The sequence below is a fragment of the Capra hircus genome, chromosome 29 (assembly GCF_001704415.2).
Source record: "Capra hircus breed San Clemente chromosome 29, ASM170441v1, whole genome shotgun sequence".
Lineage (NCBI taxonomy): Eukaryota > Metazoa > Chordata > Mammalia > Artiodactyla > Bovidae > Capra > Capra hircus.
In genome coordinates, this window is record NC_030836.1 from 46,901,073 (window position 1) to 46,917,449 (window position 16,377).

The 16,377-nt window shown below is 59.4% G+C and overlaps 1 protein-coding gene across 2 annotated transcripts in view; it reads left to right on the plus strand.

Moving 5' to 3' along the window:
* Positions 1–16,377, plus strand: part of LRP5 (LDL receptor related protein 5) — a 122,486-nt gene that overhangs the window by 59,514 nt on the left and 46,595 nt on the right. For both annotated transcript variants that reach the window (XM_018043250.1, XM_018043251.1), the window contains exons 6-7: positions 11,864–12,260; positions 14,007–14,178. In XM_018043250.1, coding sequence (XP_017898739.1) covers positions 11,864–12,260; positions 14,007–14,178 — 569 coding nt within the window. The remainder of the gene's footprint in view (positions 1–11,863; positions 12,261–14,006; positions 14,179–16,377) is intronic.

Genomic DNA, 16,377 nt, shown 5'->3' on the forward strand with positions numbered 1-16,377 from the left:
GGGCCTGGCTGTGTTGGAATTACCATCACCCATGTGACATCCAGGTTCCCGGCCCCAGCAAACCTCCATGACAGGGGACTAGGTGTGGGTGGCTGAGGGCTGCCTCCACCCTGGATGCGTGCCCAAGGCAGCTGCCGGGTGGCCGGTCGGGAACCACCCGCATGGCCGGAAACTTCTCAGGGTGGGAAGCCAGGGTCTCGGGCGTGACTTGCGGATTCACCCCAGGTGCCTGACTTTTTATGCTTGTGTCTGTGTGCTAGTCACTCTGTCCTGTGCGACTTTTTGTGACCCCGTGGACTGTAGCCCTCCAGGCTCCTGTCAGTGGGATTCTCTAGGCACGAATACTGGAGTGGGTTACCGTTTCCTCCTCGAGGGGATCTTTCCGACCCAGGGATCGAACCCAGGTCTCCTGCATTGCAGGCGGATTCTTTACCAGCTGAGCCATCAGAGAAACCCATGGAGTTGAATTTGAAGACATTTGTGTGATGTGCGTGAATCCTGTATTTTTTCCTGATTTTGAGCCAGGGAGAGACGGCCTTGTGCAGGGGTCAGCGCCTTCCCCGGGGCAAAGCTGAGATGGGATGATGCTTGGACCCCAGCAAATGGGAGCCTGCGACATCCTGAGGCGGGTGTGGGGGCCCTCAGGGAAGTGGAGGGTGGAGTGGGGGCTGGTTCACTTGCTGCTGAATGTGCACAGAGCGGGGAGTCCGTCAGCGCCCTGAGCTGCAGCCTCCTCACTAGTGACGTGGGGAGATCGGAGCACGCCCCTCAACGGGGCTGGATCGGGTGTCCGGAGAGGCAGAGCCGGCTGGGCAGGGGCACGCAGACAGGACAGGAGCCCCGGGACTCCCTGCCTGTGGGCCGAGGGGCGTCTCTTTTCCCACAGCCCCCTGGGCGGGGAGGTGACACCCACTGGCTTTGGGGGCCCGTGTTTCCAGAGACCCAGGGAGGCGCCTATGGGTTCCGAGACTGGAGTGGATGCCTCAGCAAGTGGCCCTCCTCCGCCTTGGCCTTGCTGGGGGCTGAGTGAAGCCTGGGGGGAACCGAGTGACTTTGGTCCTTGAGGCGGGGAGACCGCCCTGGGCCAGGAGCCCGGTCCGGGCCCGACCGCGAGCCCGCGTGCCCTCCAGCGCCAGCCTCCCCGCCCCCTCCCTGGCAGCCACGCCGACGGAGGTGCCCGGCTGGCTTTGGTTTTCCCCATGTTTTTCCAATTATGTGGAATGGGCTAAAAACAGCAGTAGCGGGGCCTTATTTGGGAGTTACCACCACCGGCCCAGGGCCCTCGCTCTTGCCGCTGCTCCCAGCCGCTCGGGGGCCCGCCCCTCGGGGGACCTGCCCTGTTCTTCTGACTTCTGTCCCTGGGCCTTCCTTATGCCCGTGGGACAACCCCCTCCTCAGGGCCTGAATGACCTGGGCAGGTGACCTGCGGGCCCATGTCTGGGGCATGTGGCTCCGCTACCCGAGGGTGGCCAGGCGGTGCTGGGGCGTCATTCTCCGTACCCTCAGCCCAGGCCTTTCCAGATGAGGCGGGGGCCTGCTGACTGACGGCCCGCCTGGCGCACCTCGCCAGGAAGGAGTTTTAACAGATGTTCGTGGGGACAGGAGACGAAAGGGCGGCGGAGATGTGGCTGGGCGGGGGTAGCCAGAGGGACAGAGGCGCCTACTGTCGGGCTGACAACTGGGCCCCTCGCGTCCGTCCGTCTGTCCGGGAGGATTAGCTGAGGCTCAGGCCCGAGGGATAAGGGGTGCGTTTGTTCCCAGCCTGGCTGTCTTGTCACTTATCGGGGAAGTAGGTCGAAGGGAAAAGAAAGGAGGCCCTTGTGGCCCAGGCCGCCGCCGCCCGGGCAGTGATTGGCGTCGACTCTGCAAACAGAAGGCAGCTGCTGTTCTCAGCCACGGACCGTGAATTTTTAATAGCAAGAAAATCAGATTCCACTGTCCCAAGAAATGGTGTCACAAGCCCAAGTGCTGACTTTTTTTTTTTTTTTAAGAAATTGAGGTATTTAATATGACTTGCAGACAGTAAAACGCGCAGGTTCTAAGTGTAGATTTTGATTAGTGCTGACAGTTGTATACATCTGCATAACCACCACCCCACACCAGATACAGAAGACTTCCACCACCCGGAAAGCTCCCCGGTGCCCTGGGCAGCCTCCCGCCATAAACCAATCCCCCCACCCCCATCCCCCCCACCGAGGCGGCCGCTGTCCTGACTTCCATCAGCACGGATTAGTTTTGCCTGTTCCGGAACGTCATAGAAATGGAACCACACAGCATGTGTTCTTTTGTGTCTGAATCTGAAGACTAACTTTTAAAACTAATAGAAGAGGAGAGGGGAGCCTGCCATATTCTTTAAAAGAAAAACGTGACATTGTGGGTCTGGGGCCTTGGACAGGCGGGTGTCCTGGCTGCGGTCAGGCGCGCGTTTGCCCGTGTCCACTGGCCACAGTGAGACTGCGGTCACTCCACATGTAGCCCCAACCCTCCCAGCCTGTCCGACGTGCCCCTTGCTTCTGCAGCCGCGCCCACCTCCAGCCTGGCCCTGGACCGACCCCGGGGGCTGAGATGGGTCCCCTCAGGGACACATTCTGTGCTCTCAAGGTCTGGGCGCTGGTGGACGGATGCCCCAGCCCCCAGCACCTCCTGGGGGCTAGGAGTGACGCTATATGAGGTAGGCTCTCTGGCCAGCCTGCGTTGTCCACACGCACCGTCAGAGGCACAGAAGGAGGGGCAGAGACGAGACCTGAGCCCACGCAGCCTGGCCCAGGGTCTGTGCCCAACACTCCCCTGCCCCGCCCGGGCCCCAGGGACGTCTGCCTGCCGTGCACCAGAGTCGTCTAGGGATGCTTCTGGTCTGCCTGGGCTCAGAGTGACCCCTCTGTGGGCTTTCTAAAGAACAGAGCCTGAAGAGGTGGGACAGAGCCTGAAGAGGTGGGACGGAGCCTTCCTCATGCAAGTCCTGGGCTCTTTGCCAGCCCCCACCCCACATTCCTGCCTTTCAGGGAGCCTGGCTGCCCACTTCTCATTTGCCCATCCAACCACACTCTGTTGGAACACATCTCTCTCGTTCCCAGCCTTGTGTGGGGGCCTTATCCACACCTGAGTCCTACCCGTGAGGAACAGGCCAGCTTGCCTGCTCAGGGTCACTCAGGAGGGAAATGGGGCTGGGGGTGAGGTTGGGTGTGACCCCCAGGCGGTGCTGTCTATGGAGGGCCAGGTGAGGGGCCTGGGGATGGGACCGGAGGCAACTGGCTGTGGGGGGGTTGCAGGACTGGCACTGACCTGGCCACTGTCCAGTGACCCCAGGCCTCAGGGCGGGGTGACCCCGGTCCCAGAGCCGTGCACGCAGGCCCAGCCCCCAGGCCAGGGTGCCTACCCGGCCCCTGGTTCCCAGGGGCCGTAGCCTCCCTGCAGCCTGGCTGGCAGGCCTGAGGTGGGCCGTGTGGGGGGACAGCTGCTTGGGCCTCAGGTTTCCAGTGGAGCCAGCGTCCGGCCCGGCCACTTCCTCTGTGCCTTGTGACCCTGTGGTCGCTCAGCGCGGTTTCCTGGGCTGGGGTGCCGGCCTGTGGTCTCAGTGTTTGTCCAACTGCTTACCCCAGGGGGGCAGTGGAGAAAATCAATTGCTAAAAAACAAAAACAAGCCTGCTGCCTGCCTGCTGTGAAGCTGTTTATGGCCTTAGAAGCTGCAGCGTGGACCGCGGCCTACGCTGGGCCCGGCTCTGCCTGTGTGGGTCTGGGCCCGGGTCACGGTCAAGGCTGGCTCTGCCTCCCATGGGGGCAGCGAGGGGAGACGGACGCAGGAGACCCGAGAGCCAGGACGGGGGCTGAGGATGCGTCAGGCAGGTGGAGAGGCATCTCTGGCAGGAGGAGCCTTCGAGGGTGGTGCGGCCTTGGGGGAGCCGTGAGGTGTGAGCCCCGTCCTTCCCGTGGGGGGCCGTGACCTTGGAGCTATAGGTGGTTCAGCAGGGGCAGGGTGCTGTCCACCCTGCCTGCTGGGTTGGGGGGCAGGGAACTCACAGGCCCCCCCCCCCTTCCGTGTATGGTGATGTGGTCAGTCCAGGCCCTGGGATGCACTCTTGTTTTGCGCATCGTGAAAAGTCCGTTTTCCGAGTTGAGGTGCGGAAGGGGTTCACCCTGAGGCCCTCTCAGGTGGTCCCCACACCGGACGACCGCCGCCAGCAGCGTCCTCCTGGTCCGCCAGGGCTGTGGGTGCTTCTTCCCTCTCCCTCCTTTCTCCTGTTCTTCAGCTCAAACAGCTCAGAACCTGGAGGCCGAATATATCCCCACCCCCACCCCCCTACCCTCGTGGCAATTTAGTGGAGAGCTAGGGCACTCCCTGCCAGGTCACCCTTGAGAAAGCCGTCGTGGGTCTCTGGAATGAAGACCATCGCCCCACCTAGTCTGTGAGATCCCCTCGGGATAAACTTGTGCGTCATCTTTTAAAGCCTTTGTTTTTCTTCTTTTGAAGTGACATTTGTGTTAGCTGTAGGAAGGAAAACATAAAAAATAACTGGAGAAAATTTAAAACTCTCATAATTTTGCCACCTAGAGTGTTCTTGCCTGGAGAATCCCAGGGACGGGGGAGCCTGGTGGGCTGCCGTCTATGGGCTTGCACAGAGTCGGACATGACTGAAGCGACTCAGCAGCAGCAGCAGCAGTAGAGATAGCTGCTGTTACTATTTTGAAGTGTGTTTCTTGTCCTTTTATCTATTTATTTATTTGGCTCTCACACGTGGGATCTTAGTTTCTTGACCAGTGATCAAATCCGTGCCGCCTACAATGGAAGCAAGGCGTCCTAACCACTGGACCCCCAGGGCAGAGGGAGCACCCTGTCCTTTCTCCTGTGCCCGCATTCACATCTTGCGTGATTTGTTCGGATCTGGCTTTCCCGCCTACCACCTCCCCAGCCTGTCCTGGCCCCGCCTTCTCCAGAGGGTGCCGTTGGGGCTTGTGTAACGATTGACCTAGACTCCAGCCCCTTCATATATATAATGCTTTCCTGGTGGCCCAGAGGGTAAAGCGTCTGCCTGCAATGCGTGAGACCTAGGTTCGATCCCTGGGTTGGGAAGATCCCCTGGAGAAGGAAAAGGCAACCCAATGCGGTACTCTTGCCTGGAGAATCCCATGGACAGAGAAGCCTGGTGGGCTACAGTCCACGGGGTCACAAAGAGTCGGACACAACTGAGCAACTTCACTTTCACTTTTTTCCCTTTAGTGAGATCTCTAGGTTCTTTACAGGTTTTTCCTTTCAGGTTTGGGTTTTGCTGTTTTCACGAAGCTTTGGGGACCCTCTGTGACGGAGAACCCACGTGCATTTCTAGCTGCTGCTTTGGGCTGGCTTCTTGGAGGGGAAGTTGCCTGGTCAGAGGGTCCCTAACCCACACTGCCATCCAGGAAGCGTGCACGAGACAGTCCCCTGGGAGGTGGGGACCTACTGACCCAGCTGGCCCTCACTTCTACCTGGAAGAATCCTGCAATGCAGGCGGCCCAGGTTCGATCCCTGGTCAGGAAAATCCCCTGGAGAATTCCATGGACAGAGGAGCCTGCTGGGCTACAGTCCATGAGTTCACAGAATCAGACACAATTGAGCGACTAACGCTTGGGCGTCCCTGGTGGCTCAGATGGTCAAGTTACCAAGAAGTTAGCCGTTTGTCATGTTTATTGATTGTGATTTTTGTCTTCTATTAGTTTGTGTTTATGGACTTTGCCTGTTTATTATTGGGGTCTGGGTAGTTTTCTTGTTGATTTATATGCCTTTTAACTTTCTTTAAAATACTTAACGGACTTTATTTTTCAGGCAGTTTTAGGTTTACAGGGGAGTGGAATGGAGAGCACTTGGAGTCCCTCTGTGTCCCCGCTCCGTCCTGACGTGGTTTCCCGTGTTGTCAGACTATAGTTCTGACGCTGTAGAAGTCACAAGTACTGTCCCACGGAAGGACTAGCAAACCCCAGCCCCCACCCGTGGGCCAGACGGCTCGAGGCCTGTTTGGGGGCAGCTGTGGGCTAAGTTCGGTCTTTACACGGTTGAACAGAGATCACGAGAGGAGTGTTTGGTGACCTGGGAAAGCGGTAGGACCTTCAGGTTTTGGCGCCCACGTAGGACGGTTTGCTTGCACGCCTTTGCTGACGCGTCCACTGTGGCAGCTTCTACACAGTGGTGGAGCCGAGGGGCCGTGAGAGGCGGCTGTGGCCTTGCAGAGCCCGGAGCGTTTGCCGTCTGCCCCTGGATGGAAGGCGCACAGAGCCCTGTGGGGACTGGAAGGCAGGCCGGAGGGTGTGGAGATGACGCTGGTCACAGGGGCTTCCTCTGGCCTCTGTCCCGGGGGGCTCTGTGTGTCTCGTGGCCAGGCTCTGCCACCCCCACTGCCTGCCCTTTCCACAAGGCTTCCTTGCAGACAAGGGTGGGCTTGGAGCTGCCCCGGCATTCAGCGTGCAGAAGGTATTCAGAGTAGAGTCATGGTCTGCTGGTCCACCCTCGGCGGGTACCCAGCCTCCGAGTTCAGATCAGACCCCACGGATAGGGGGCGGTGGAGGGTTGCCCCACGCCTGCCTGCCCTACGCCCTGTGTCTGGAGTTCCTGCCCTTGAACCCGTCCTTCTGTGGAAAGCGTCCCCCCGCCCCGTGCTCCCCAACTGTTGGGAACAGAATCATATCCCCCCAAAAGACAACGGTGAAGCCCGCAGCCTTGGAACCTGTGGATGTGACCTGATTAGGAGATAGTCTCTGCAGCGGGAACCAAGACAAGGTCGTGCTGTGCTTGGATGGGCCTGACACCCAGGGACCAGTCATCTTCTTGGAGGGCTGCTTAGACACAGACCCCAGGGAGGAGGGCGAGTTAAGACGGAGGCAAGCAGCCACAGCCCAGGGGGCGTCGGGGACTGCTGGCAATGACCAGAAGCTGCAAGAGGCTGAGAACGGCTCTTCCCAGAGTCTTTCGCGGGAGCTTGGCCCTGCCAGCACCTTGATTTTGAATATTTAATTTGTTAATGTTTATTTTATTGATGGATTGATATTTATTTTGTTTATTTTACTGAGTTGGCTGTGCTGGGTCTTACTTGCAGCGTGTGGGATCTAGCTCCCCTACCAGGGATCGAACCCGGGCCCCCTGCATTGGGAGTGCAGAGTGTTGTTAGCCACTGGACCACCAGGAAGCCCTCAGCACCTTAACTTTTGACTTCTGGCCTCCAGGACTGTCAGAGAAGCAGTCTCTGCTGAAAAGAGCTGCCCAGTTTGCGGGGGATGTGGCTGCAGCGCTCGTTTGTGGGGACGGTGGCTCGGTCTGGATGCTATGTTGTCAGGGAGGAGGGCTTGAGCTGGACGAGTCCCTGGCGTCGGGCTCTCCCTCCTGTCTGCTTATCCATTTTGAGGCGAACACTCTGCCGGGGAGGGCTCTGTCCCGAGCCCCATGCCTGACCCCAAGGCAGGGGTGCGCCCCTCTTTCCCACGTGGGTGGATGCAGGGGGGGAGGGCAGCGGTCAGAAGCCGGCCGAGGAGGCTCCAGGGACTGCTGCCCAGACGGCAAGGGAAGCTTTCACTTTCTTCGGCAGTGCCGCGGGGCAGGCTATTTGTTTAAACAACCCCAAAGAAAACCATTTGGCCAAACTGTTAAGTTTCTAAACAGTTTACTTCCCTGGTGTTTAAACAAAGTCCTCCCCAGGCCCTGTGTCTGGTCCCAGGGAGGGGGTTGGCCTCTCTTCCTGCTGGGCCGGCCCAGCGCCCTGCACCCACTCCAAGGCCAGCTGCTGCTTGCGCCTCCCCGCAAACAACCCTGGAGGTCGCCCCGGTGAGCGTCTGCCGACCAAGGGGTCCAGGCCCGCTTTGGGGTCTTCTCTCTGCAACTGCCCTGCTGACCTGGCCCAGGACAGTACTCCCCATGTCTCCGTGTTGGGCTTTGCCTGCTCAGACCTTCAGGCTGACCAGGGCCAGACCTTGGCTTTCTCCTGGGGGTCCTGGTCTGTGTGTGTGTGTGTGTGTGTGTGTGTGTGTGTGTGTGTGTGTGTGTGTGTTTGCAAAGCTCAACTAAAAACCTCAAAGGCTCCGTGGCCCAAGGGGTGTCAGAGGAGCCCCCCAACCCCGGTTTGGAGTCAGTCAACACCTACAGATTTATCCCAGCATTTAATTTCTGCCTCAGCCACAGAGACTTGATTCTAGGAAACACTGATGATGGGGCTTCCTGATGGTGGGGTGTGCTCGAGGCTTTGTACTGACTGGTTACCTGAGGGCTGGGTCTGGGCACACTTCGCCCCTGGTGGCTCTGCGCCCATCGGGGACAGGTTGCTGGAATCTGTTGCATCCGGGGTCACAGCCCTGTGGATCCCAGAGGCTCCTGCTGGAGCCCAGAGCCCTAGTCTCAGCCAGCCCCCTTCGCAGGTGCCCATGACCCCTGCTTTCCTCCCAGCGCTGGTTCATTAACGGTCTTGCTTACTGAAGGTCTGTGCCCTGTGACTGCAGGAGCACCCTGCGGGCAGTTCCACTCTTCTGTCCACTCCCAACCCCAGCACGTGGTTCGGGGCCTGGCCTGAAGCTGCTGCCCACAAAGCCACTGGTGGGGCAACCAGGCCTGCTGGGCCAGTGCGCTGGCCTTGGGCTTCCTGCATGTGCCAGCTCCGGGGATTGAAGTGTTCATGGTACCTTATTTTTCCCACTTGCTGCTGTGTGTCCTTGGGTGAGGAGCTTAACCTCTCTGTGCGGCGGGATTCCTCTGCAGTAAAACGGAGCATGAATCCACCTCAGAGGTTGTTGTGAGGATGGTGCTATCTTGGATAACTGTGTCTGTAGGATCATGGGAATAGGGATGGGTGAAACAGGCTCAAAATATGTTTGGGAACCGAGTGTCTGGTTCCCTAAGGAACCAGCATTTTCTGGGCACTCTGGCCAGCTCCCGTGGGGGCAGATTAAGGCAGAACCCACCATAGAGTTTGGTTTATGGTTCTCCTTGATATCAGGGCTAGATGGGGACTCCCATCAGGTCAGGCTGAGTCTTCACTCTAAATTAGGAAACCAAGGCCCAGAGAGGAATAGAGACCTGCCCCAAGTCACACTGCAGGAGTGGGTCCAGGAAGTATCTGCCCTGAATTCTCTCTGCTTGTCCTGGGATATTGGCACCTGCTCTAGGCAGGGCCTTGTGTTGGGCTGCAGAGAGCAGAGCGGGGTATGGGCCAGCATCCCTGTGAGGCAGTAGGCGGGGTGCCTGTGTGTGTGGTCCCTCTGACCACTTGGAGGGGAGGCAGGGATGGCTTCCTGGAGGAGGAGGCAGCCCGTGACCTGGCCCTTGAAAAGCAGCCCTGATGTTACTAGGACGTTTTGGGAATGGAGCCCAGCAGAACTCCCCTCCTCTCTGTCTGCCATACACCAGGCCAGAACTTGCATCAGCACCTCTAGCTAAAGCTGGGTTCGGGGAGGTTTCCATGAAGCCGGGTGCCTGGGCACCTTCTCCAGCACTCCCTGCACCTCCCGTTTTACCCTAGCTGCCTCAGTTTCCCCAGCCCTCAGTTCGTGAAGCCGTTGCTGTCCGTGAGCACCCTCTAGTGGGGGAATTGGGTTACGAACACGGGGCCTTGGATCAAGTTCCTGCCCTCACTGGAAACACAAGGCAGGGTGACCCCAGAATCCCTCCGCAAAACAGCGGGTTCCGAGGGCTCCACCCTGAGGCAAGAAGCTGATCGGCTGTTTGAGGCCTGTGGCTGGACCAGGCGTGAGGAGACCCGCGCAGTTGGGTGCAGAGCCCGGTCCTGGGGGCCTGGGCATGAGGGGTGCTGGGTTGGTCCCCACCCTGTCGGCAGCCCTCCCTGCTGTGTGACTTCAGCCGGGTCCTTGCCCGTTCTAGGCCTTTCGTCAGACCAGGCAAGGGGCCCCCTGAGTGCCAGAGGTGGCTTCTGAGCATAATCTTTTTGCTTCTGTGGATCCTCAAGACCAGAAGGGGTCAGAGTGAGTGAATGGGTGGTGGCGGGGGAGGGCCACATCCTGGCCCCAGCAGCCTCTCGGGGTGTCCGGGTCAGGGCTGGCCAGCACCCCCGGAGCCCTACACACGAGGCTCTGTGCAGTAGCACGCGAGGCTGCCTCGGCCAGAAGTTCTGATGACTCCCTGGGATGATCCAGGATGTGTTTTGTTCAGGGCAGATTCTGCTCAGAGGCTGAGACTGTCTTTGCCAATGATTTATCTAACACAGGTTCACCGTGGGGAACTATGATTTATGCTGTTAATAGTTCACAAGTTGGTACTGTAAGGAATACTGTCTCTTAATAAGTCAATGAAGAAATAATATCATTGTTTTATCACTAAGTCGTGTCCGACTCTGCGACCCTAGGAGTGCAGCACTCCAGGCTCCCCTGTCCTTCAGTGTCTCTTGGAGTTTGGTTGGTGATGCCATCCAGCCATCTCATCTGCTGCCCCCGTCTCTTTTTGCCTTCAATCTTTCCCGGCATCAGGGTCTTTTCTAATGAGTCGACTTTTCCCATCAGGTGGCCAAGTATTGGAGCTTCAGCTTTAGCATCAGTCCTTGCAATGAATATTCAGGGTTGATTTCCTTTTACAATGGACTGATTTTTGTTCTTGCAGTCCAAGGGATGCTCAAGAATCTTCTCCAGCAACACAGTTCGAAAGCATCCATTTTTTGGTGCTTAACCTTCTTTATGGTCAGCTCTCACATCCCTGTACTCAAAACCAGTTACATTATTGTTCCAGGCAAAGGGGAGGCAAGAGCAGTTAAGGTGCGCCTTTCAACGAGCTGTTTCTCTGTAGAGTCAGTCCATCCAGTTAAAAGCTGCATATCGGCTGCTGGCTCAGGTCCCTTGCTAGCGGGCGACAGCGCCTGTTGGGTGGGCAAGGTGGGCTGCTGTCAAGGTCATCACTCAGGGGCCCTTACGCGGCTCTCCCATGGTCTATGTGGAGGAGCCTTTCCAGGGCAGGAACAGCTGTTTCCTCCCTTCCTGAGATGGCCGCATGCTTTCACAGCACTGCTGACCGGGAGTGGCCTGGGCATGGCTGGAGCTCTCAAGATCTCTGGAGAGCAGTGTAGGTCAGCCAAGCGTCTCCTTGCCCAGGACTCACAGACTTTCAGTATTTAGAGTCTAAATGTCCTTTGAGTCATCGTCCCTATCAAGAAGCCCCCCAGCAGAGCCTGGAGTCTGTGACCAGCTGAACTTATCAGCCATGAAAGGTATCGATGACATCACCCTGGCTTGGCTTCCTCCATGTAAACAGATTCACCTTTAGATCAAAACAGCTTCACTGTAAATAAGCCGGTTGGAAACCACAGCAAATCAGTAACACAACAAAGCACAATACGGCCAGGGTGACAAAGGGGAAGGCGCTTACCGGTGTTGGTGAGATGGCCACCTGGGAAGGATGGACTTGTGATGGTGTGCGTGGTCACGGACTTGAAGCTGCCTTGCTGGGTGGGTATAGGGAGGCAGGGTGGGCTTCAGGGAAGAGGTGGCGTTTGAGTCCAGTGGGAGCTTTGAGGAGTATGGTGAGCAAGCAGGGCCTGGAGCCCAGAGCCTGGGCAGGACTGGTTACTGGGGCTGTTTGTGGCCAGGAGAGGGGCTTGCAGGGGAGAAGGCGGACTGAGCAGGAAGCAGCTCTCCTAGTGGCTGAAGTCAGATGGCTGTGTGGCTTTCGACTGGCTGCTTAACCTTTCTGTGCCTCTGTTTTCTGTAAGACGGTGATAGAAGTAGCGCCAGATGAACTAGGGATCATGTAGGAAGATCCCGTGAATATTCCCTAACCTTACCTGCCCCAGGAAGGAAGCCCCCGGGACCTGGCCAAGCCCCTCCCCTGCCGCAACCCCCACCCCCACCCCCTCCCTGCAGGCCCGCCGTGCCGCCCGCCTCTGACCCCGCTGCTCGTGTGTGTCGGTCACAGGGGCAGAGGAGGTGCTGCTGCTGGCCCGGCGGACAGACCTGCGGAGGATCTCGCTGGACACGCCGGACTTCACGGACATCGTGCTGCAGGTGGATGACATCCGGCACGCCATCGCCATCGACTACGACCCGCTGGAGGGCTATGTCTACTGGACGGACGATGAGGTGCGGGCCATCCGCAGGGCATACCTGGACGGGTCGGGGGCGCAGACGCTGGTCAACACCGAGATCAACGATCCTGACGGCATCGCGGTCGACTGGGTGGCCCGCAACCTCTATTGGACCGACACCGGCACCGACCGCATTGAGGTGACACGCCTCAACGGCACCTCCCGCAAGATCCTGGTGTCCGAGGACCTGGACGAGCCCCGAGCCATCGTGCTGCACCCCGTGATGGGGTAAGGCTGGGAGGGGCCGCTGGGAGCCAGGCTGAGGGGGCCCGGGGGTCCCGGAGCTTTCTCCCCTTCAGGAGGAAGCAGATGTCTGGTTTAGGAGAGCTTGCCTTTCTAATGAGCTCCCAGGTGACAGGCTGGTCTGGGAACCAGACTGAGAAGCTCCAACACAGAGCTTGGCTAGGTTTATAGAAAACCCTAGAGACCTTGGGTAAGTCATTTCTCACCCTGGGCTTCAGTCTCCTCACCTGCTGTCCACCATGAAATATTTGGGCCAGCAGTGGTGGCCAGAGTGACAGCCTCCGCAGCCCTTACTCCACGCGTGCCGAGTCTCTTCTGTGCACGTTCCGTGCTGCAGGCACGTTTCCCGCTTGCCCTCACCTGCCGGGGTAGGTCCGTTGGAGGACGCTGAAGCCCAGAGAGGTTAAGTGACTTGCCCAAGGTCACACAGCTGGGAGGCGGGACTTGGACCTGGCAGTCTGGTTCCAACGTTCCCCTGTAGGATTCTGTGAATCTTATCCATCAGGGTAGGAGCCTTTCTGAGACACTCTCCGGCCCCAGCGGCTCAAGAGGGTAGCAGCTGAGCACCTTCCTGCAGCTTCATGACCAAGAACAGGAAAAGTTGGGGGGCGGGGAGCCCTGAGAGCTCTTGAGGGCTAGGGTTGGGGCTGCAGGGAAGCTCTCTGCCCTCAGTGTGGGATGGGCCCTCCTCAGTGGGCCCAAGTCCTGGGCACGGCCTGGAGGAGCTGGAAGGGCAGTCCTGGGAGGCAGCCCCAGGGGCGATCGCTGGGTGTGGGGGGTGGGTAACTGAGCTGTGCTGGCCGTAAGCATGGTAACCGGAGCACCCAGGGGTCTCCGGGTGCTCTTCCTTTTTCCCCTGGGGCTGAGGCTCCGAGTGACCTGACCCTGCAGGAGGCCTGGTGGTGGACAGGCTTGCAGCCCTTTGCCCGGGGAGCCTGTGCTCTCGGCCCTGCTCCGTGTGGAGCTGCCTGTCTCTAGAAGCCCAGTGGTGTGGTCCTCGGGGTGGGTCACAGGGCTGTGGCTGGACAGGCCCGGGCCTTGAGCCCTGAGCACCGTGGAGTCCAGGGTGGGGCGGACCGGCAGACAGATGCAGCTCCGTATCATCTGCCGAAGAGCAGGACCGTCCCTCGGGGAGGGCAGGTGGGCATGAGAGGCCAGTCCCCTGGGTCTGCAGGGCAAGGAGGCAGGAGCTTGTCACCAGTGATGGGAGCCGGGCTCTGGGCTGGGGAGACGGGTACCTGCTCCCCCGCTGCCCTGATGGAGGCTGTCAGGTCAGTGCCTCTGCCGGCTTCACTCGGGGGCCTTGTCCTCCCTTGTGAGATGGGGTCGGGTCCTTCCCAGTGCTGGGTGTGCTCAGGACACGGTTCTGGATGCTTCCCTGGACTGAAGTGTGCACGCAGACACACGGGCATCTCACTTTGCTTCTCGGGTCAACAGACAGCCTGTTGCCTGCTGTGCTTGGCACGCAGGGCCCTTGAGCTACTTGAAGGAGGTTCCACTATGCCTCCCTCTCTCCCTCTGAGCGCTCGTTCCCTGCAGCCCCGGGACCCTCGGCAGGTCTCTGCTGGCTGCAGTTCCAGAGCCCCGCCTGGTTAAGCCCCTGCTGTTCCCTGCAGAGCCCCTGGTCCTGCCCATGGGCTCAGGCGTGATGAGGGTGGGCACCATTCTCAGTCCTAGGGGTGCCGGGACATGACAGACGGGCAGCCTCACAGACGTGTGCTTCTTCTCCAGCCTCATGTACTGGACAGACTGGGGGGAAAACCCCAAAATCGAGTGCGCCAACCTGGATGGGCAGGAGCGGCATGTTCTGGTCAATACCTCCCTGGGCTGGCCCAACGGCCTGGCACTCGACCTGCAGGAGGGCAAGCTCTACTGGGGAGATGCCAAGACGGACAAAATTGAGGTGAGCTTCCCCACTGGGGATCCCCCACTGTTCTGTGGAGGTGGGGGCACAGCCCGTCAGCCCCTGGCCCTGGGGCTTTCCACCTTCTTTGGTCCTGCCTGGAGCACGGGGCAGACCCTTCTGGCGTGTTTTTCAGTGGTGAAGGGCTGCAGGGTGAGTTTTCTGGAGATGGCCTGGGCATTCCTGGAGGACTGGCTCGTGTGTTCCTGCCATGGGCTGTCCCCCCTTGGGTCTCAGGGTTTGCCTCTGAGCACCCAGTGAGCGCCAGCTCTGCTGCACCTCTGGGTAGATGTGCCCAGCAGATGCTTCTCCGTCTTTATGCCAAGTCGCTTCAGTCATGTCTGACTCTAGGCAGCCCCACGGACTGTAGCCCACCAGGCTCCTCTGTCCATGGGACTCTCCAGGCAAGAATACTGGAGTGGGTTGCCATGCCCTCCTCCAGGGGATCTTCCCGACCCAGGGATCGAACCTGCATCTCCTGCATTGTCTCCTGGATTGCAGGTGGATTCTTTACCCTTGAGCCACCGGCTTCTCTGGTGCGCCCCTCAAAGGACAAATTTCGCAAACCTTGGGGATCAGGCCGTCAGCCCAGGTGCGGACGCCCCTGTTGGGGTCCCGTGGAGTCGGGGCTTCGGGAGAACAGCCTTGGGTGAGGGGCCGCGTCTCCTTTCCTGATGGCATCCTCGGACTCCAGGCGGGTGGGACGGTCAGAGGAGGCCCCTCTGGGTCAGCCCGGCAGCGGGGCGGCTTCTGGCAGCGGTTCTGTCTCCAAGAGGTTATGCCCCGCCAGAGGCTAAGGCGCCGAGCGTCTTCTCCAGCATGTCTGGCCAGGTTGCCTTGGAGGGGAGAGGGGAGTCTCTTCAGCATGATCGCGCCCGTGGCCTGGCTCTGGGTTCCGAGCCAGGGCACCGGCAGAAAGGACCCCCACGTGGAGTCAGCCGGCTTCCCTTTGAAGCGGGCGGCGGTCCAGCTCCTGCTTCATGGCGCAGCTGCCGCGGGTCCCCCGGGGCGAGTAGGGAGGAGAACCGAGCCCTGGAGCCCATGAGGCGGGGATTCCTCTGGCCTTTGCTGGCCGGTGGTGGCAGCACGGGGATGGATTTGTGGAACAGGGTCCAGACTGTGGGGGGGTGCGGGGGTGGCAGGGGAGGAGGCTGCAAAACCTTGCAGGTGGGCCTCCTGCTGCCTCATCTGTGACAGCGTCCTGGACGGCAGGGTCAGGCCAGCCCAGGTCAGCAGCCCCTCAGGGGGCTTAGCGTGGGGTGGCTCCCAGTGTGGGGTGCGGGTGGGGATGGGCTTGGGGCCGGCTCGCCCGGGAAGACAGCCCTGAGGCGCCCTCCCCAGCCTCGGGCACCAGAGGTGGACTGGTCAATCAAGGTTGGAGCCATCTGGGGTGTGTGTGGGTGCGGGCTTGCCTCCCATGCAGCCCCAGAGCTGCCTGTGACTCCTGCCCTACTTACTTGGGTCTGGAGTTCCCCTGTGGCACTTCCTTAACCCTCGTCCTGAGTCTGGAGCCCTTGGGGGTGGAAGTTCCTGCCACCGGTGATCAGCCCTTCCTGTGACTCCGGCCACACCCGGGGCCCCGGCCTGTCATCCACTTCCTGCTCCCAGCCCCTACTCCAACCTGCCCCTGCTCTCTTGCACCACGAAGTTCAACTTCATTGGTACAAATATCTGGGACTTGCTGGCTCCCTGTTTAGTCTCAAATCGATGGCCCCTTTGGCCCAGCATCTCCCTCCTTTTCTCTCTGACTTGCTTCTTGGTAGACGCCAAGCCCATGACACCCTAGCAAGGGTTCTCCCCCCGGCGGATCCACCCATCCAGGGCTTGTTCTCGAGGCCACATGCCCAGCTGCTCCGAAGCATCGATTCCTGGGCACTCAGACTTCTTATTGGTCCAACTTTCACATCCGTACACGATGTGGAACAGCCAGAGCTTTTGACTGTATAATGAAATACATACCCCTTCATGGATCACAGCCTTGTTGTAGCACAGGGGCTTGCAGATTTCATTATATATTTCACAAGTGTAATAAAAATAGCGATAAAGTGCTCAATAAATGTACTGTGCTGAAGCCATCCCCTGACCCTGGCCTGTCAAAGGACTGTCTTCCACGAAACTTGTCTCTGGTGCCCAAACGGCCGGGGACCGTTGAAGGGGAGGCAGAAGTCCCGCCCTTTATTAATCCTGAAACAAGTAGAG